The sequence below is a fragment of the Pelobates fuscus genome, chromosome 3 (assembly GCF_036172605.1).
Source record: "Pelobates fuscus isolate aPelFus1 chromosome 3, aPelFus1.pri, whole genome shotgun sequence".
NCBI classification, from domain to species: Eukaryota; Metazoa; Chordata; class Amphibia; order Anura; family Pelobatidae; genus Pelobates; species Pelobates fuscus.
The window spans coordinates 273,152,682-273,174,238 of NC_086319.1; the positions used below are offsets into that span (position 1 = coordinate 273,152,682).

Here is a 21,557-nt window from a genome sequence, read left to right on the forward strand (position 1 = left end):
GTAAATTAGAATGTGTGTAATGGTTGTAGTGTTTGTGTGTATTAGATACTGTTTGTGCAGTAAATGCAGAGTAAATGCAGAGTGTGTGTTTGTGTAGCGGATGCAGTGTGTATAGTGAACGCAGAGTGTGTTTGAGTAGTGGATGTAGTGTGTGTACAGTGATGTAGTGTGTGTCTGTGTAGTGGATGTAGTGTTTGTATGTACTATATGAAATGTGTTTAGTGGATGCAGTGTCTGTAGTGGATGTAGTGTGTGTAGTAGACGCAGTGTCTGTGTATAGTGAATGCAGAGTGTTTCAATTTATGGTGGATGTAGTGTGTGTACTGTGAATACAGGATGTTTGTGTAGTGGATGCTGTGTGTACAGTTAATGCAGAGTGTATGTTAGTGTAGTGAATGCAGAGTGTGTATCAGTATAGTGAATCCAGAGTGTGTGCATAGTTTAGTGAATGCAGAGTGTGTGTTAGTGTGTAATGAATGCAGAGTGTGTGTTAGTGTGTAATGAATGCAGAAAGTGTGTTAGTGTGTAGTGAATGCAGAGTGTGTCAGTGTAATGAATGTAGTGTGTGTGTGTTAGTGCAGTGAATGCAGAGAGTGTGTTAGTGTGTGTAGCGGATGCAGAGTGTGTGTGTTAGTGTAGTGAATGCAGAGTGTTAATGTGTAGTGAATGCAGAGAGTGTTTGAGTAGTGGATGTAGTGTGTGTACAGTGATGTAGTGTGTGTTTGTGTAGTGGATGTAGTGTTTGTATGTACTAGATAAAATGTGTTTAGTGGATGCAGTGTCTGTAGTGGATGTAGTGTGTGTATTAGACACAGTGTCTGTGTATAGTGAATGCAGAGTGTTTCAATTTGTGTTGGATGTAGTGTGTGTACTGTGAATAAAGGATGTTTGTGTAGTGGATGCTGTGTGTACAGTTAATGCAGAGTGTGTGTCAGTATAGTGAATCCAGAGTGTGTGCATAGTTTAGTGAATGCAGAGTGTGTGTTAGTGTGTAATAAATGCAGAGTGTGTGTTAGGGTGTAGTGAATGCAGAGTGTGTCAGTGTAATGAATGTAGTGTGTGTAAATTTGTAGTGAATGCAGAGTGTGTGTTAATGTGTAGCGGATGCAGAGTGTGTGTTAGTGTAGTGAATGCAGAGTGTTAATGTGTAGTGAATGCAGAGAGTGTGTTAGTGTGTAGCGAATGCAGAGTGTGTGTTAGTGTAGTGAATGCAGAGTGTGTGTCAGTATAGTGGATGCAGTGCGTGTGTAGTGTATGCAGAGTGCATGTTGTATTAGTGAATGCATGTTGTACAACTGGGCAGACTAGATGGGCCGAATGGTTCTTATCTGCCGTCACATTCTATGTTTCTATGTTTCTATTAGTGTATTAGTGTATGCAGTGTGTGTTGTATTCGTGTATGCAGTGTGTGTTGTGTCAGTGTTTGCAGAGTGTGTTGTGTCAGTGTATGCAGAGTGTGTTGTGTCAGTGTATGCAGAGTGTGTTGTGTTAGTGTATGCAGAGTGTGTGTTGTGTCAGTGTATGCAGTGTGTGTGTGTTGTGTCAGTGTATGCAGTGTGTGTGTGCAGGGCCGTCTTTAATAACGACTGGACCCTGGGCAAGCGTTTGCTTGGGCCCCCTGTGCCCTGCCGCCGTCGCCCCTCACTCCCTGGTATGCAATCACGGCATCCATCCCAATGCAGTGGCGGCACTAAAATAGAATGAATTTTATTGGGACACCCAATTGCAAGATTGGACTAAAGGTAGAACCCCATCTGTCGTGCAACTCCAACAATGCTTTGACAGCTGGGGCTCTACCAATTTCCCATGCTTGCAGGGTTGTATTTAGCACTGTTTTGTGTGTTTGAATGTAAGCATGTGTTTGTATAAAGTATGTTTGTGTGAATGTGTTTGTATGTGGTACTGGAGTTTGAATGCAAGTGTGCATTTATGTGTAGTGTTTGTTTTTGAATGTAGGAGTGTGCTTGTATGTAGTGTTGAAGTTTGAATGGAGGGGTATATTTGTATATAAAGTTGCGGCTCAGATGCACAGGTAAATACTCTGACACACAAGCAGATACACAGATACATACACTGACTACATACAGATAAGCAGGCACATACACTGACAGACATACTGACACACAGGTACATATATTGACACACACAGACACATACACTGGTAGACGTACTGACACACACACAGGCTCATATACAGACATACTGACACACAGGCTCATATACAGACATACTGACACACAGGCACATATACAGACATACTGACACACACACCGATCAACATACTGACAGAAATACTGACACCCACACACAGGCACATACACTGACCAAGATACTGACACACACACACACACACACACTCTGACAGACACACTGACACCCATATACACTGAGAAATACTGACACACATCCAGGCACATATACTGACACACACAGACTGATATACTGACAGACACACAGACACATACAGAGACTGACACATGCATGGACATGCACTGACAGACATACTGACACACACACATAGACATACTGACACACACACAGACCTACTGACACACACAGATATATTGACACACAGACACACAGACAAACAGACATACTGACACACAGACAAACAGACATATACAGACACACAGACAGATATATTGACACACAGACAAACAGACATACTGACACACCGACAAACAGACATATACAGACACACAGACAGATATATTGACACACAGACAAACAGACATACTGACACACACACAGACATACTGACACACACACAGACATACTGACACACACACAGACATACTGACACACATGTAAAATGTACATTTTTAAACCCACCCTCCAGTTTCCTACCTTTTGCTGGAGGGTGGATTCCCTGGGGTCCAGTGTGGTGCCTGAGGATGATGGGAGTGAGGATCCCCCATCCTCACTGCAGCCTCGTCCTCTCTCCCTCGCGACTCCTCCTGACACCTTCCATGCAGCTCCTCTCTTTATGGGAGGAAGTGACTTGCGGCTGTCACTTCCTCCCAGCCGGCTGCCAGAAAGCAAGGGGCCCGGTCGCGGTGTTAAAGGGAAAGAGCGCCCGACCGGGCCCCCGCTGATACAAGCCCTCCGGGTGGCCCTAAGTGCATGGGCCACCCGGTGTGACTCAGAGGACGGGGGAAAAATTTTTACATCATTATTTTTTTTTTTTTATTACAAGTTTCTCCCCCCTCCCTGCTTACCTTTGTCCAGGGAGGGGGGAGATTCCATCCCTGGTGGTCCGGTGGGGGGCCCCGCTCCCTGTTACCGCAGAGGGGGCCCAGGCAGCACACAGCTTCTCCTCTCTTCTCTCTTCCAATAATTCTCGCGAGACCCGCGGAGCGTTGCCATGGCAACCGGGTCTCGCGAGAGTTATTACAAGAGAGAAGAGAGAAGAGGCTGTGTGCTGCCTGGGCTCTCTCTGTGGTAACAGGGAGCCGGGGGCCCGCGGCTGCACACATAGATAGCGATATTCGCTATCTATGTGTGCAGAGAGGGAAAGTGGGGCCCAGGACTGCCAGAGCAGTCCGGGCCCCCCAGGGCCGCCGGGCCCGTGACAACCGTTATGGTTGTCACCCCCTGATGGCGGCCCTGCTCACAGACACACAGACACAAACACACACACATATACACTCACAATTTTTTTTTTATAATTACAAAATATCCACCCAGCCCTACCTGAGAGCTGGCGTGGACCTGTCCCTGGGATCCAGTGGGGCGGGCACCTGTCGCCATATCAGATGCAGTGAGGGAGCTGTGTCCTCTCTGCTCCCTCTCGCTGCGCGGGCTGTCTACTGATGCAGGGAGCCGAAATATGACGTCATAGTCCGGCTCCTGGCATCAGCAAACGGCGTGCGCCGAGAGGGAGCAGAGAGAACACAGCTCCCTCGCCGCGTCTGATATGGAGACAGGCGCCCGCCAGGGTAGGGCCCATCAGGCCACCTATTGGGCCCCCCGCATGACAGGGGGAACAGCCACCCCCTGAGTGCCTGCAGGAACAGCGGGAACGGCGTTTGTAGTTCCACTCACAGGCTCTTCTGTGTGGCGCTTTCATCCCCAGCCTCTGTGGTCTTTCTCACCCCCAGGCACATCTGTGTGTCTTTCTCCCCCCTCGTGTCCTTCTGTGTGTCTTTCTCCCCACTCAGGATACCAGGGGTACCAAAGTGCAGTAACATGTTTGCTGTCTCCATAGATCCCTTGCAGTAGATGAGTTCAGTCATCCGCAGTTAAGGTTAGATGGCAGGACTAGTATGATGGTTGCAGGCTCTCCTCTGTGGCTGACTGCTGCAAATAGCACTGGCGGAACATACTCCGCCACTTACTGCCAGTGTGGAAAGCGTTGCGACTCTTTCTCTAGCTTCTCTCATTTACCTTTCAGTCTGTGCATTCAGGGCACAATTCTAAATTTGGGAATATTTAAAAGTTGCACAGCTGAAGGCAACATAAAATTGCATTAGGTTTGTCATTAAAAGCAAAAAATTCAAGAAACCACTGTGGTACTCCGCAGATGTGGCCAAAGCAGTAATAAACAAAACGTTAGCATTTAGTAATTATAAAAAAAAAAAAAAACAGAGCGAGGAAGACACTAATCTATAAGATTAGGCAAAAAAAAGGCTAAGCAAGTTATAAGAGCTTCCAAATCACACATAGAAGAGAAAATAGCACAGTCAGTAAAAAAGGGGACAAAACATTTTTTAGATACATAAATGAGAAAAGGAAAGTAAAACAAGGATTAGTTAGATTTAAAACAAAGGAAGGAAGGTATGTAGAAGAGGATAAAGGTCTAGCTGACTGCCTCGATGAATATTTTTGTTCGGTATTTACAGATGAAAATGAAGGAAAGGGGCCTCAGTTAGGAAAAAGGACAAATTAGTCATTTGTTACATGTGAGTTTACAGAGGAAGAGGTTCTATTTCAACTGTCAAAAGTAGACAAATAAGTCAATGGGACCTGATGGAATACACCTAAAGTTATTAAAAGAGCTTAGTGGTGTACTAGCAAAACCATTAAAGGACCACTATAGGCACCCAGACCACTTCAGCTTAATGAAGTGGTCTGGTGCCAGGTCCAACTAGGTTTAACCCTTTTTTCTACAAACATAGCAGTTTATATTAGGGTTAATCCAGCCTCTAGTGGCTGTCTCATTGACAGCCCCTAGAGGCGCTTGCGTGCTTCTCACTGTGAAAATCACAGTGAGAAAACACCAGCGTCCATAGGAAAGCATTGTAAATGCTTTCCTATGAGACTGGCTGAATGCGCGCGCAGCTCTTGCTGCGCATGCAAATTCAGCCGAGGAGGCGGAGAGGAGGAGGAGAATCCCCCACCCGGCGCTGGAGAAAGAGGTAAGTTTAACCCCTTCCACCCCCTAGAGCCCGGTGGGAGAGGGACCCTGAGAGCGGGGGCACCCTCACGGCACTATAGTGCCAGGAAAATGAGTATGTTTTCCTGGCACTATAGTGGTCCTTTAACAGATTTATTTAATCAATCATGGTTAACAGGAGAGGTCCCAGAAGATTGGAAGTTAGTGAATTTTGTGTCCATTCACAAGAAAGGTATTAGAGAGGAGTCGGGCAACTATAGGCCAGTAAGCCTTACTTCAGTAGTGGGTAAAGTAATGGAAACCATGTTAAAGGATAGGATTGTTGAACATCTAAAAACACATGGATTTCGGGGGGCGGGGCCTGACAGCCAAGATTGCCGGACGCACAATCTCAGAGCTCCAGCAAAACTAAACACAAATCAGCGACAACCGACCGGTCCGTTAACGCTGGCGGCTCCAGGTAACCAGAATCCGTCTCACGAAACCTAGAGGAACAGAATGATACCTGACTGGCACCAAAGTGAGGCGAAATGGCCCGGGCAGACCATGCGGCCGACCATGCGGCCTGTCTTGGAACGGAACCTACGGCCCGAGGGAGACGGCCGATCCCTCGGCAAGGAACCGACACAAACACCCAGATACAGCAGAGCCCTGCTGCCCCCCCCTCTGGACCGGCGGGGGATATCCCGGTCCTCGATGGGGGCGAACACCCCCGCAATCAAGCATGACTATGCAAGGGCACCCAAAGCAAGTCGGGCCTGCCTGGACCCAAACAAGATGGCGGCTCACTCACAGCCGACCCTCACACGTGTGCGCATTAAGCCTCCTACGGATACATGGATGTTCCATGACCAGATGCGCGCCGGCCTCTGGGCCAAGCACTATACCGAGGTACGGACATACAGAAGGGAGATGAGGAAGGTGGAAGCTTGGATCCGCCCAGCAACCCGGCGGCTCCTAAGCGGGAATGCCCCTCGCGCCTCCAAGATGGATCCCGGGAGACGACGATGCCGGAGAGCAGCAGCACCAGATACCCGTGGCGCCAACGGGCACGTCCCCACGCCTCACGGAGCAACATGCCGACTCACCAGCACCCCAGCAACCCTCACCCAACGAGGCGCAACAAAGCACCTGCAAACTTACGGTGTCGGCCGTAAAGAAGACCAGGGGGCAGCGAGACTTGATGCCGGTGGGAGGCATAGTTGGAGAGCCCCTCCGTGGCACGCAAGCGGGAGAACACTGGCTCAGGAGGCTCACACACAGCGACCACAGCCCAGCAGAACAGGCGTCGGCTGACTGACCATACAGCCTGCCAAGATCCGATGGCCCAAAAGAGGTGCAGGATAAACGGACAGCACGTAATGTACACCAGTCCTCTGGCAGAGAAATTAAAACTAACTGTTCCCTAAGAGTCTTTACAGAGCAACCAGTACCCAGTGGCCACGAAGCAGAATTAACCCTAACTACAGTTAACTACCTTTGTATGAACGTTCACAGCTTCATAATGAGCCCATTCACTGGTTTACCTATATGTTCATCTCAATGTTTTATTGCTAGCAATGTGCAATCTAGATAATGAGTACATGTCAATATGCATAGCTGTCATATACACTCTACTCATGTAACTTGTTTTACCCTATGATTTTTATTGTTTCTCATAATATAAAAAGTGCCAACTATTCTTGAGCGCCACGACGCCTGCAAGCTGTTCAAATTTATCGAGCTTGTTTGAGTCCCAGCAATAACCTAAGCATAACTTGACTGTCCCCTTGTGTAACACACTGCTCTGACTTCGCAACCACTATGTCATTCTGTGTAACTCATAACTTTGCTAAAGCTGTTGGGGCACGGCGAGTAGTGCTGTTATATGACCGTTCTCAGATATGAACAAAGCTTGTATATATGCTCTTTAGTTAGCTTTTTAGTTCACTTACCATATAATTCCTTTTTGTTTTTCTTTAAGTCACTTATCTATCTGTTCCCTGACAGGCTCACAGCCCATTAGTCTACTTGTGCAAAGGGCCTTGATTAGATAAATGATACACATAAGTCGAGTAAGCATATGTAGGCTGCCTACTGATACACACAGCTCAGTAAATGAGGAAGTGGGAAGTGAATGATAGGCTCTGTTAAGCTATAGTCCTTGCAATTTAATATTACTTCCAGTACGCAACTGCCTGAAAAAACACAATGTCTTAGGCTTGATAACCTACACGCCACAGTTCATGCTGGCTCTAGCTGTTGATTATTGTATGTGAATACTACTACTTGTTTAACCCCTTAAGGACCAAACTTCTGGAATAAAAGGGAATCATGACGTGTCAGACATGTCATGTGTCCTTAAGGGGTTAAACATAAAAAAAAGAAGTGCATGTATACTCGTCTACCCCATTGTTACATATGTCTCAAAAACGCATGAGGATTGCCGTTGGGGTACCTCATATGTGTCTGTTCACTTGATATGCACTGCAAAAATAAAGAATTTAAAAAAAACAAAAAAAAAACAAAACACATGGATTTCAAGATCAGAGACAACATGGGTTTACTTCAGGGAGATCATGTCAAACTAATCTTACTGAATTTTTTGATTGGGTAACTAATATAATAGATCAGGGTGGTGCAGTAGACATTGCTTACCTAGATTTCAGTAAGGCTTTTGACACTGTTGCACATATAAGGCTTATCAATATATTTAAGTTTGGATTCCAATATTGTTGAATGGGTTAGGCAGTGGCTGAGTTACAGGCAACAGAGGGTTGTAGTCAATGGAGTATATTCGAAGCTTGGGCTTGTCAGCAGTGGGGTACCTCAGGGATCTGTACTTGGACCCATTCTCTTTAATATTTTTATTTGTGACATTGCACAATGTCTTGATGGTAATATTAAGATATGTAACAGGGTTGATGTTCCAGGAGGGATAAGCCAAATGGCAAATGATTTAGGTAAACTAGAAAAATAGTCAGAGTTGTGGCAACTGACATTTAATGTGAATAGGTGCAATATAATGCATCTTGGATGTAAAAACCCAAGGGCAGAGTACAGAATATTTGATAGAGTCCTACCCTCAACATCTGAGGAAAGGGATTTAGGGGTGATTATTTCTGATGACTTAAAGGTAGGAAGACAATGTAACAGAGCAGCAGGAAATGCTAGCAGAATGCTTGGTTGTATAGGGTAAGGTTTTAGCAGTAGAAAGAGGGAAGTGCTCATGCCATTGTACAGAACACTGGTGAGACCTCACTTGGTGTATTATACGCAGTACTGGAGACCGTATCTTCAGAAGGATATTGATACTTTAGAGGGAGTTCAGAGAAGGGCTACTAAACTGGTTCATGGATTGCAGGATAAAACTTACCAGGAAAGGATAAAGGATCTTAACATGTATAGCTTGGAGGAAAGACGAGACAGGGGGGATATGATAGAAACATTTAAATACATAAAGGGAATCAACACAGTAAAGGAGGAGACCATATTTAAAAGAAGAAAACTACCACAACCAGAGGACATAGTCTTAAACTAGAGGGGCAAAGGTTTAAAAATAATATCAGGAAGTATTACTTTACTGAGAGGGTAGTGGATGCATGGAATAGTCTTCCAGCTGAAGTGGTAGAGGTTAACACCGTAAAGGAGTTTAAGCATGCGTGGGATAGGCATAAGGCTATCCTAACTATAAGATAAGGCCAGGGACTAGTGAAAGTATTTTAAAAATTAGGCAGACTAGATGGGCCGAATGGTTCTTCTCAGCCGTCACATTCTATGTTTCTATGTTTCTATTCATAGCAGGCTGTCTGGACTACAAAATAAATGGGACAGTGAGTACTTTGCAAATAAACCTCAAATTCCGCATGCCTTAAACACCCTTTTCAATAACACTAAACTATGATGCTGACGTTAGCTTCTTATTTGGCCAGCTTCATATTTGAAGGCTGCCGATCTCTTTCTATTCTCAAGGCTTCATATTAAGATTGGCTTCTTGTTCATCCAGCTTCTTTTACATAAAAGTAATTACTTACAAATCATTCAGTAAACTTCCAAATTGGGCAATATAGTTTGAGCCAAATTACATTGATTTTATAATCTGCACCAAACCTGGCAAATCCATGCATTGTAAAGTCTGAATAAGTAACCAAGCTTTTACTTTTTGAAAACCAAACTGGCTCACACACACACACAAAGTAACACCTGACATATAACAACCATACATGGTAGAAGAAGTTGTTAATTTGGCATGGGAAGGAGGCAGTGTTATTCATTCAGGTGGCAGTATCCCAAATTGTTTATTGCTCACTCTTTAATAAACAAATATACAGACTGTGACATTAGAAATATGAATACTCTTTTATTCTCTATGGCAATACTATTCACATTCCTTAAAAATGTAAATGCCAAATAAAACATAGATATTACAGAATTTGATGTTTGTATTGTAATGCAATTAAATAATTTTAATTATTATATACAATTAGCGGTGAATAAAAATATACTATATAAAACATACAATGGCAAAAGGTAAAATAAATGAATGCTCGTTTTAAACTGTAGGAGGTAAGCAACGCCAATCGGTGCTACTTGTATAATCTCCCACAGAGAAACATAAACTTTATAAAAGTTAAAACATAAAAACTAAATGCTGTTTGCTTTTTTACACGTGTCTGGTATGTATGTAGAGCTTCAATATTTTGAATATGGACATTCTGCTATAATCTATTCTTGTTAAGAACTGACACTGTATTTTTTTTTTGCTTGTGTGACGGTTACAACCCACATGAACAATGCATTGCAACAATCCCAGAATGCATTATACACAACTAGAGCTATGCATTTCATTGGAATATCACCAGCACAATATGTATGTAAAGTTTTGTTTCTATGCCAGAGCCTTATATTAAACAGCACAATTTTTTCTGCCGTGTACTCAGTACATACATGCAGGATACTGGGTTGGATAACAAATGATGCTATTCATATATAGCAATATATAAATACATAAATATATATATACACATTCTAGGACTAAGGACTAAGGACAAAGAATTCTCTAATATATCTTTGATCAACTTCAGCCTTTATCTGGACCAATTCGTTTTCAGCTTGAGAAGTGCTGATATACCAGCCAGGGCAAGCCGCAGACTCAAAGGTGAATCTAGACCCAAATGCAGACTTCTGGAAAATAAATCTTAACAAATCCTCATTTTTCACTTCTTTAATGTTCTTGACCTCCTGAGTAAAAAATAAGAAAGGTTGGAATTATTATTGTGCAATACCGGCTTGTCACTAGAGCTGAAATGTAAAAATGTATTTAATATTTAAAAAAATATTTTAATATTTTTCTATTTTTAATATATTGATATATATTTTTTCTGTATTTCCCCGAAAATAAGACCGGGTCTTATATTTCCCTCCCCCTCCCCCCCCTTGAAAAACGCAGTTTCCCAGAACATAGATAAGCTTACTTGCGAATGGAATCCTGCGTTCGGGGAAAATTGCCTGAACAAAGATTAGAGAACGACTAGGGCTTATTTTCAGGGTAGGGCTTATTTTCGGCGAAAAACAGTATATATGATATATTTTTGATATGTTAATACTTTGAAAAAAAAATATTTTAGTTTATCCAAAAATATTACATTATTTGAAACACTTATCCAAAAATATTCAATTACAGTCTAATTAAGATGACAATCGATGCTGGGAAAGGAAAATGCTCTTTTGGTTGCATTTACTACTTTACTTACTTCCAAATGCAGCTGAGCTTCGCCTTCTACAAGGGTGCATGATAGGTAGAGGTTCTTCCCCGCTAGACCCAAAGTTACTGCTTGTTGGTGTGAGCTCAAACTCTGTGTAGCGTAAAAAGACATGGTAATCTTCTCTGTAAAGAAAAGAAAAAAAAATGTTAATATAACAACCCATAATCAATTGCTGCAGAAATTGTAATTTTAATTTACACACAATGAAAACAATACTTCTAGTTCAGCTACTCTGGTCTAAATTTTAAATTCAGTTTGGATTCCTGACAGCACTCACTTAAGTCAATAATTCAGTGGTAGTGATGGCCCCTGCAGTGTGATTGAGCAGTGAGACTGCAGGGACATGATCTATACACAAAAACGGCTTCATTAAGCTAAATGTGGCCTTGATGCCTATACTGTCCCTTTGGCCCTCCAGATGTTCTGCACTACATTTCCCATAATGCCCTTACAGTCATTATGCTGGCCAGGGCCACCATCAGGGCATGACAACCATAATGGCTGTCATGGGCCCAGCAGGACACTCTGTCTTCCTTTCCAGATTCTCTCTGTCTAACTTTCCTGAGCCCTGCAGCTGTCAGAGGGTTGCCACGGGTTACCATGGCAACACTCCGCACAGCACGCAAGTCGGTGTGCTGCTGGGCTCCCCTCTGCAGTGTGCAGCAGCTGGCTCCCTCCACCATGCCACCGGACCACTAGGTAACACTTTGCACTCACTACAAACACACTACATTCACTATACACACTCTGCACTCATTACAAACACACTACATTCACTATACACACTCTGCACTCATTACAAACACACTCCATTCACTATACACACTCTGCACTCATTACAAACACACTCCATTCACTATACACACTCTGCACTCATTACAAACACACTCCATTTACTATACACACTCTGCACTCATTACAAACACACTCCATTTACTATACACACTCTGCACTCATAACAAACACACTCCATTTACTATACACACTCTGCACTCATTACAAACACACTCCATTCACTATACACATTTTGCATTCACCACAATCAGACTACATTCACTATACACACTCTGCCCTCACAACACACACACTACATTCACTATACACACTCTGCATTCACTACAAACACACTACATTCACTATACACACTCTGCATTCACTATAAACACTACATCCACTACAAAGCACACACTCTGCAGCCATTATACAAACACACACTCTGCATTCACTATACACATAGTACATCCACTACACAAACACACAGTCTGCATTCACTATACACACCTACATTCACTACACACACACTCTGCATCTAATTCATACAAACATTACATACATTACACAAACAGTACATTCTGCATCCACTATACACACTGCATCCATGACACACATACTGCATCCACTACAAACATTCTACATCCACTATACACACACCACATTCAGTACACACACACACACACTTTATCCTTGTGGGCGGACTCGCGGGCAGGCCCTGTGGGTGGACTGGTGGTCGGGCCCCCGGGGGCCCAGACCTTGAGCTGTGTCAATTGATGGCAGCCCTGATGCTGGCAAAGCATCAAGGGAGTTGTAGTCAACAACATCTGGAAGGAACACTCTAGGCACCCAAAACACTTCATCTTAGTCTGGAGGAAAGGCAATGTTTTCTTTGCAGGGTTACCCTGCCCATGGAGGTTGTAATACTGGCTGCTACTAGAAACATTTCCAGTAAATAGTAATTCATCTCTTGTCCTAGAAGCATGCATTTTAGCCTATGACTCTGACACTGTAACACTGACTTACCTTCTCTCTGGGTGTTTAAACCTTGAAGCAAAACAGCTACAAGTTTGGCGTTCCCAGGGAATTGCTGCAAAGCCATGCTCTTATTGTGAGAATCTCTGATACTGTATTGACTTGTTTTAATGCACTTGTACTTGGGGAAGGAAGCGAAAGTGAATTCTGTGTTTTCAAATGGAATTTCTTCTAAAAAAAAAAAAAAAACACAAAACATGCAGTCTGTTAGAATTTACTGTTAAATTGAGGAACTTATTTTACTTCCGATGAATCAACACCAGTCTTCTGTCTTGCTGTGTATTACTATTTTAAATAAAATTCCAGTTTTTTGGTCTTCATACTAAGCAGTACTGACATTAGATTCATTGTGTCAACTACATGGTTGCTAAAATCCCCATGGTCGATTAATGGAACACTATAGTGTCAGGAATTCAAAACTATTTCTAACATTAAAGTGTCCATCTGCCTCCGCGGTCCCCCGGTCCCCTCTCCTGGAAATGAAAGTGTTTTAAAATCCTTTTATTCGATTACCTAATTCCTCCACCCATGACGTCACACCGATCTTGGCACCTAATGCGCATGCGTGGCGAGAACTGAATCTATATATCAGATTTAGGACAACCACCGGTGTTGTGTGGCAGCTGCAAGCGCTGTCTACTACAGGCTTTCTTAAAGGATCACTGTAGTGTTAGGAATACAAACACATATTATTTATTTATTTATTTATTACTGCTATTTATAAAGCGCCAACAGATTCCGCAGCGCTGTACAATTAGTTATTCCTAACACTTTGGTGCTGGAGAGGCTGTTTAGGTGCAGGCTTTCCTCAGCGTGCAGTGAAAAGGTGTTTAACTTATAACTAACCAATCTGCCACTAAATAAAAAATTCCCTGGGTGGGTTAATGTCACTTTGCCAGCTTCCATCTGGCACTGAGCACTCAAATGATCATTACTAATGGGCATTCATTGCTGCCAATAATACTTCAGCTATTTAACTCTATAGTTTTATAACTAACCAACCTGCCACTAAATAAGAAAAACAATATTATATTTTATATGTTTATTTCTATTTACAAGCAAACGAGATTATTTATAATATACATTTGCATTTTAACAGTCTCGTAGTAATTGCTATTGATATGTAATACATCTTGTCTCCAACTTGTGTAGCAGTTAAGTCATAGTATCTCCATCTGTTTGTAGAATACAGCACACGCTACACATGTCTAGTTGTGGTACCTGGCTAATCATTCTGGGGATATATTTGTGACAAGAAGCATTTGCCAACCAATTAAATATTCCATCTGATTGCTCCACGTCTGGCATTTTGTTAAAAAAAAAAAATGCTCTTCATTTATAACCCTCAGTGCTGATAAATTGAATGTAATAAACTCTTCTTAACCACTTTGCTGCTTACCTTGCACAAAAATGTCATTTATCAGATTTAGTAAATCTGTGTCTTTGAACCCCATGTTGCAAATTAACCCTTTTTTCAGCTTTTCAACAGCCACCACGAGTACCACGGTTTTCCTGAAAGAATACCCAGAATCCACCTCTGTGGCCATCTCCAGATGTATTCCAGAACTGCACACACAGGACCTTCTGTGACAGGAGATGCAGTGGGAATTGTGAACCCCTTTCTGTGAAAAGACAATAGGCCACATTAACTATGTTTTAAAATAATATTCCAAATACAAGACAGTCAAACACCACATGGCAGATCTAGGGGTTTAATCACTAAATAGTAAAACAAAAAAACAACAACTGAGAAACAGATTGGAAAGTTTAAACCAACATTACTGCAGTTTTACTATTTTTCCAACCTGACGATTTTAGTGTCATCACATGGACTATTGAGCATAAATATTATATCAATACTACATTTCTATCAATTTATAGGAGTTCCCTCTTTTTCATCACCATTGCACATTATACTTCACTATGTTGCATAAAGGTTTGCAAATTAGTCATTGTTAAAAGTTTGTTAATTAGTCAGATGTACTTAAATCTCATGTGAAACCAGTTATGATTGTTAATTTGAATATATTACTTTTTTAATTATAAATATTCTGTTCAGTGGTTAAGCCCAAGATCCAAGAAATTGATGATAAACAAATATTTCTATACGAAAATAAGAGGACTCTGTTTAATCACGCCTCTATAAAGGGACTGTGTATTAATTGTAATAAAGAGCATTTAATATTATTTAAATTAAATTGACACTGTGGTGGCATTTACCTTGGATCCACAGGAAAAAACTCCATAGTGATTTTCCTCATATTCACTAAAATAAAGAAAAAATGTGTTTAGTTTCTCCAATCAGATACAAAGTTGGAAATACTAAAAATACAATAATGATTAAAAACAAGTTTATACATAATACAATTAAATGTAAATTAAAAAAATAAAATAAATATATATATATATATTATATGCCACGTTACCTTGTATTGTCCTTTGGATTGAATTCCATGCCTGATACTTGTGCCATTGTCATTTCTGTTTAGACATAAAATAAAGAAATCAATGATTTAGCTAAAGGAAGAATTTATCCATCTGATGTAGATATGAGACAGCAGGCAGGATGATAAATACCTGATATTGATCTGTCCTGAGATTGAGATCTTGTTGTTTCCCAGATAGATGATATTATTTGGTATAATCTGCTTTGTCCTCTGTTGCTTTTATAAGACAATGCTAACACGCCCTCTGATTGTGCAAGAAAGGTTTTAACACAGCTTGCTGCAATTGTCACTAGCCATCAATCGTGGGAAACTTTTTTGGGGGGTTAATATTTTCAGATTTTTATTTACAGTTTCTTTACGACTTTAATTATAGACAGGAAATGGAAAGAGGAATCTCTGCAACATAAATTGCATAAAGGTGGTGGATGCAATGGAAGGTTGGGGTAGGACTTCCTGTTTCTGCTTTTATTCAGATTGTTAAAGCCCTGTTAAGCATATTACAGAATTTTACAATTCGGTAATATTCTCTCAATTCAAAGGTGGTTTATAACAAATGGTCCAACACAAATAAAATGTAAAAAAATCATGGAGCAGATTTAACAGTAAAGATTGTGGTCTGGTGGAGGGAAGGACTTGTTTCCATATTTTTTATCTTCTGTGTTACAATTTGATTAGGCAGTTCAGGTTTTGTGCAGTGTGTACTGATTCTGTTTGATTGTTTGTTTCTTTTTCTATCTGAAAGCCTGCACAATTTGGACGTTTTAGTCAAATCAGCAACTTCATCAACAAAAAAAGGTTTTAGAGACAGACCCAAAGTCCTCACTCCTATCAAATACATCCAAATTTATGGTAGACGTCAGGTGAAGGTACACCCATGATGGCCCAGCTGAACACTTTGTTTGCCAGACACAGAGGTCAGTAGACCAGTTTCCTAAAATGGCTTTGAACCAAATACATTTTACATCCAGTATTCCACAAATCAGAAGACAACCCACACTTACTGGAATTTATAATTGGTGCGCGAAGAGCTTTGAGAAAAAAAAGGTGGATTAAAAAATAACTATTGGAAGGTCACTATAGGTAGTTGGGTGAGTGTTAACAGTAATAATATGAAGATGAGCCAGGGTTCTCCTACTTGTCACAACTTCCATCTGTAGATTGTAAGCCCACTGGCTCTCTGTGATCTGTCTTTTTGTTTTATACTAGAAAAACAGGATAATGGGCAGCACTCCACGATACAAGTGGTAACTGTATTTATTAAAGAGTAAGTCACCTCAGCAGTGCAACATATCGCTCGTGTGAGCCATAATCATGATTCTAATGACCTACACTCCTTCCTCCAGTACCTGGGCTGTGAGATGGATTGGTTAAGCTACCCATATAAACAGGGCCGGTGCAAGGATTTATGCCGCCCTAGGCAAAGATCCATTTTGCCGCCCCCTCATGTCACTCACTCATTGACAGACACATACTCACTCACTGACGCACACACACTCACTCACTGACACACACAGAAACTCACTGACAGGCATACTCTCACTGACAGACACACTCACTTACTGACAGACACACACAGATACTTATTGACAGACATACACTCACTGACAGACATACACTCACTCAGTGACAGACAAAAGCACACTCACACACTTACTGACAGACATACACTCACTCATTGACAGACACACAAGCACACACTCACTGACAGACACATACACACAGACACTCACTGACAGACAGACACACACTCACTGACAGACATACACTCACTCACTGACAGACACATACTCACTCACTGACAGACATACACTGACAGACACACACACACTGACAGTGACAGACAGACACTCACTGACAGACATTCACTGACAGACACACACAGACACTCACTGACATACATACATTCACTCACTGACAGACATACACTGACAGACATACACTCACACACAGAAACTCACTGACAGACACACACACACACATTCGAAGGAAACCAAATGGGAGGAAGAAACCACATTGCTGATTGGCTATTAGGCATAGTGGGCGGGTTCTAAGTACCCGTTTCCCGTGCTATTTGATGCATTTAACTGTGTACGAAGCTTGTTTGTTGTTATTGCACCTGAGGAAGACGAGTGAGTTCATCGAAACTCGTTGTGCTTTTAGTACTTACCTGAGAACGGCATTTTCACAACTTTCATGTAAGATTTTATATATACTTTGTAATAAATTAGAAAATTTGCTTTTTAATTGGTGTGCCTTCTCTGTACCTCTTATTTTGAGGAGCAAGCTGCATACAACTAGAATATACTCCAGATTCCTTTACAAGTGTTACTTCCTGAGCCAGTTTTTCTGTAAACAGGCTCTCACAGATGTGAGTTGAACCATACAGATACCTTTCAAATACTTATATCACTTTACAGTGTTACGGTATGAGTTTGTTCCCTTTTACCCATTCATAGGTTTTGTGCCATTGATCTCTTCAAACATCTGGGCTCATTACCATCTGACCCTGCTGATATTTAGGGTATATATTGGTGCCATTTTTATATTGGTTATATATATCCTTACTGTGTATGCACTGCATCTCACTTGGGGTATTACTTATTTTGCACTGCACACCACTTTGTTGTTAGAGTCAATTACGACCTTCCTGGTCTGTCATGAATTTTCCTGCGCAAGCCTGTAGGTATTTCGCTGCTTAAACTACAGCCACGGCTTTTTCTTATTTATTGGAGCCCCTTTTCTGCTCTCTCAGTGTAGACTTTTAATACAAACACCAGGACACTGGAACACTAGAACACCATGTACACATGGAGCTCAAACGGTTGCGATGCCGATCGGATCTCCCAAGCAGCATCAAAAGGTTCGTTCTTGCGTCGCCTTAACCGGACCCGCCCATCTCCTGTGCGTGTCACGTCATCACGCCCTACCACCCTCCCCCCACATGAAATGGATTCTAAAGGAACACAAAGGAAAGGGGAAGAGGGGGAGAGAAAAAGATTCTAAAGGAACACTCTAGTCCCCAAAGCAACTTTAGCTTAATAAGGCAGTTTTAGTGTATAGTTCTTACCCCGGAAGTTTCACTGCTCAATTTTCTGCTATTTAGTAGTTAAACTACTTTTGATTTTCTTTATGCAGCCATAGCCACACCTTCCCTGGTTGTGACTGACACAGCCTGCATGGTTTCATTTTCAAAATGGTTTCATTTTTAAAGCAGATGTACTTTTTTTTTTTTGAAAGTTTTTATCTCCTGATCTGTAAATTAAACTTTAATTACGTACAGGAGGCTCCTGCAGGGTCTAGCAAGCTATTACCGAGCAGGAGATAAGAAATTCTAAATTAAACAGAATTTGCAATAAAGGAAGTGCAAACATAAGATAAAACATGAAAAAATTAGGTGCTTTGCTAAATACTATAGAGAGGCAGCAAATCTTATAAGTATTCCCCAACCTTGTGACTACTGTAGTATTCTGTACCCGCAGTCACATGTATTAATGAATAATCTGGCTGTTAGTATTTGATTGGTAAAATAGTAAAGTAAAGACATTTAATAGTTCTACAGTTTAAACTTTGTATTTAGCACATACATGCAAAATGGTTGTGTTAAATAACCTATTATATAAAATATTTCAAGGATCAATTAAGAAGCCTCTGATATGAATTTGATCGGCTTCAGGCTTCATACAGACTGGTTTGTTTTTATGTTGTGAGTATTACAGGGAGGGAGGGGGAAGAATATTACAGGGAGGCAGGGGGAAGAATATTACAGGGAGGGAGGGAGAAGAAGAGAAGATTACAGGGAATGAGGGGGGAGTGGAGAAGATTGGAGGGGGGGGAGAAGAAGAGAAGATTACAGGGAGGGGGAGAAGAAGAGAATATTAGGGGGGAGAAGAAGAGATTACAGGGAGGGAAGGGGGGAGAAGAAAAGAAAATTACAGGGGGGGAGGGAGAAGAAGAGAAGATTACAGGGGGGAGAAGAAGAGATTACAGGGGGGGAAAGAAGTGGAGAACACAGGGAGGGGGGAATAAGAGGAGAACACGGGGGAGAAGAAGAGGAGAACACGGGGGGAGATGAGAACACAGGGAGGGGGGGTTGAGGAGAACGTGGGGGAGGGAGAGACCACTAAAGGAGGGAGGGGGTGGTGGAGAGACCACTAGGGGAGGGGGGTGAGGAGAGACCGCTAAGGGAGGGGGGGTGAGAGAGGGGGGGGGCGGCAAATCTTTCTTTTGCCTAGGGCGGCAAAAATCCTTGCACCAGCCATGGGCCTCCCAGACTAACCTCTACCTCACATACCTGTTTCTTGCTCTCTCCTAAAAGGCAGCCCACCTTATTTGATTGCAAATTCCTGTCCTATTGTGTTTTACACCCCACCTCCTATAGAATGTAAAAAAACAAAAAGAAGAGTCTGCGCTAAATAACAGAAAAAAACTGCAACCCTAATTAGGGAATCCCACAAAACCCTAATAAAACAGACTGGAAATAAAAAGAGGGGGGGAAGGGCTGCGCTAGAGAGTAATAATACAGTATAAACCAGACCAAATGGTCACAATCCGATGGTAACGGTAAGCGTAAGTCTCTAGAAACAAGTGTAGAAAAATATATATAAAAGAGTCTTTGTAGATGATAAAAATACAGTGTAAAAATAAAAATAAAAATAAAAATAAATATAAAAAGTCTCACTGATATAACTTGGTGGGATATCTATACAGTCCTCAGGAGTTGATCCGTCCGGGTAGTAGGATAATCCGTATATGTGGAGACAAAATAGGAAACACGACAAACTGCCTATGGTGAAGTATTGCGGCTCCAAGGATAAGGTGAAGAGTAAAAAATAGGATAATACACTCACATTTGCAGGAGCTTTGGACCAGCTCTAGACTTTTGGGCGTTGCAGCGGTATGATCCCCGCTACCAGGATAAACTGGAGGAATCGTCCGTCAGTCCAACCTTGGTACTCCGAAATGTATGGGAAACAACAATAGTGCTCTCAGTAGGAAAAGTATGTAGAAATACAATAAATAAAATATACTTACAAGTATAGAGCAGGAAATACTGCTCTATTTATACAGCGCTGGTGGAATAATCCCCATGTAATGTAATATATTACCATTTTGATAAAGCCTGTTTAGGTGAAACGCGTCAATGGTTTTACATTGTGTATTTTAATAATAAAAGTGATTTTGGTTACCTTTTTTATAGGACCAACTCCTACTTTATTTTATCTTATATACAATTTTATTATTCCTGGCATTTTTATTATTAATTTTTATTTTTTTTTTTTTATTAATTTTTTTTTTTTTTTTTTATATTTCCTATTTTTATTTTTATTTTTTATTCTATTATTTTTTATCACTCGTATCCTGAGCCAAAGAAATCCTAGGTGGGGATTATTCCACCAGCGCTGTATAAATAGAGGAGTATTTCCTGCTCTATACTTGTAAGTATATTTTATTTATTGTATTTCTACATACTTTTCCTACTGAGAGCACTATTGTTGTTTCCCATACATTTCGGAGTACCAAGGTTGGACTGACGGACGATTCCTCCAGTTTATCCTGGTAGCGGGGATCATACCGCTGCAACGCCCAAAAGTCTAGAGCTGGTCCAAAGCTCCTGCAAATGTGAGTGTATTATCCTATTTTTTACTCTTCACCTTATCCTTGGAGCCGCAATACTTCACCATAGGCAGTTTGTCGTGTTTCCTATTTTGTCTCCACATATACGGATTATCCTACTACCCGGACGGATCAACTCCTGAGGACTGTATAGATATCCCACCAAGTTATATCAGTGAGACTTTTTATATTTATTTTTATTTTTATTTTTATTTTTACACTGTATTTTTATCATCTACAAAGACTCTTTTATATATATTTTTCTACACTTGTTTCTAGAGACTTACGCTTACCGTTACCATCGGATTGTGACCATTTGGTCTGGTTTATACTGTATTATTACTCTCTAGCGCAGCCCTTCCCCCCCTCTTTTTATTTCCTATAGAATGTAAGCTTGTTTGAGCAGGGTCCTCTCCAACCTATCGTTCCTGTAAGTTTTTTGTAATTGTCCTATTTATAGTTAAATTCCCCCCTCTCATAATATTGTAAAGCGCCAAGGAATCTGTTGGCGCTATATAAATGGCAATAATAATAATAACTGATGGTGAGTATGTGTGACAGGTTGCGAGTTAAAGGGATTCTCCAGTGCCAGGAAAACATATCTGTTTTCCT

At 41.4% G+C, this 21,557-nt stretch overlaps 1 protein-coding gene across 1 annotated transcript; it reads right to left on the reverse strand.

Moving 5' to 3' along the window:
- Positions 1-10,348: 10,348 nt before the first annotated feature.
- LOC134601773 (interleukin-1 beta-like) lies at positions 10,349-17,512 on the reverse strand. The gene is made up of 8 exons (XM_063446274.1): positions 17,500-17,512; positions 15,463-15,576; positions 15,312-15,366; positions 15,106-15,151; positions 14,285-14,507; positions 12,877-13,056; positions 11,068-11,201; positions 10,349-10,555 (listed from the first exon to the last, which is right to left on the reverse strand). The coding sequence occupies exons 1-8, from the start codon at positions 17,510-17,512 to the stop codon at positions 10,349-10,351; spliced, it is 972 nt and encodes a 323-aa protein (XP_063302344.1).
- Between the last annotated feature and the right edge of the window lie 4,045 nt (positions 17,513-21,557).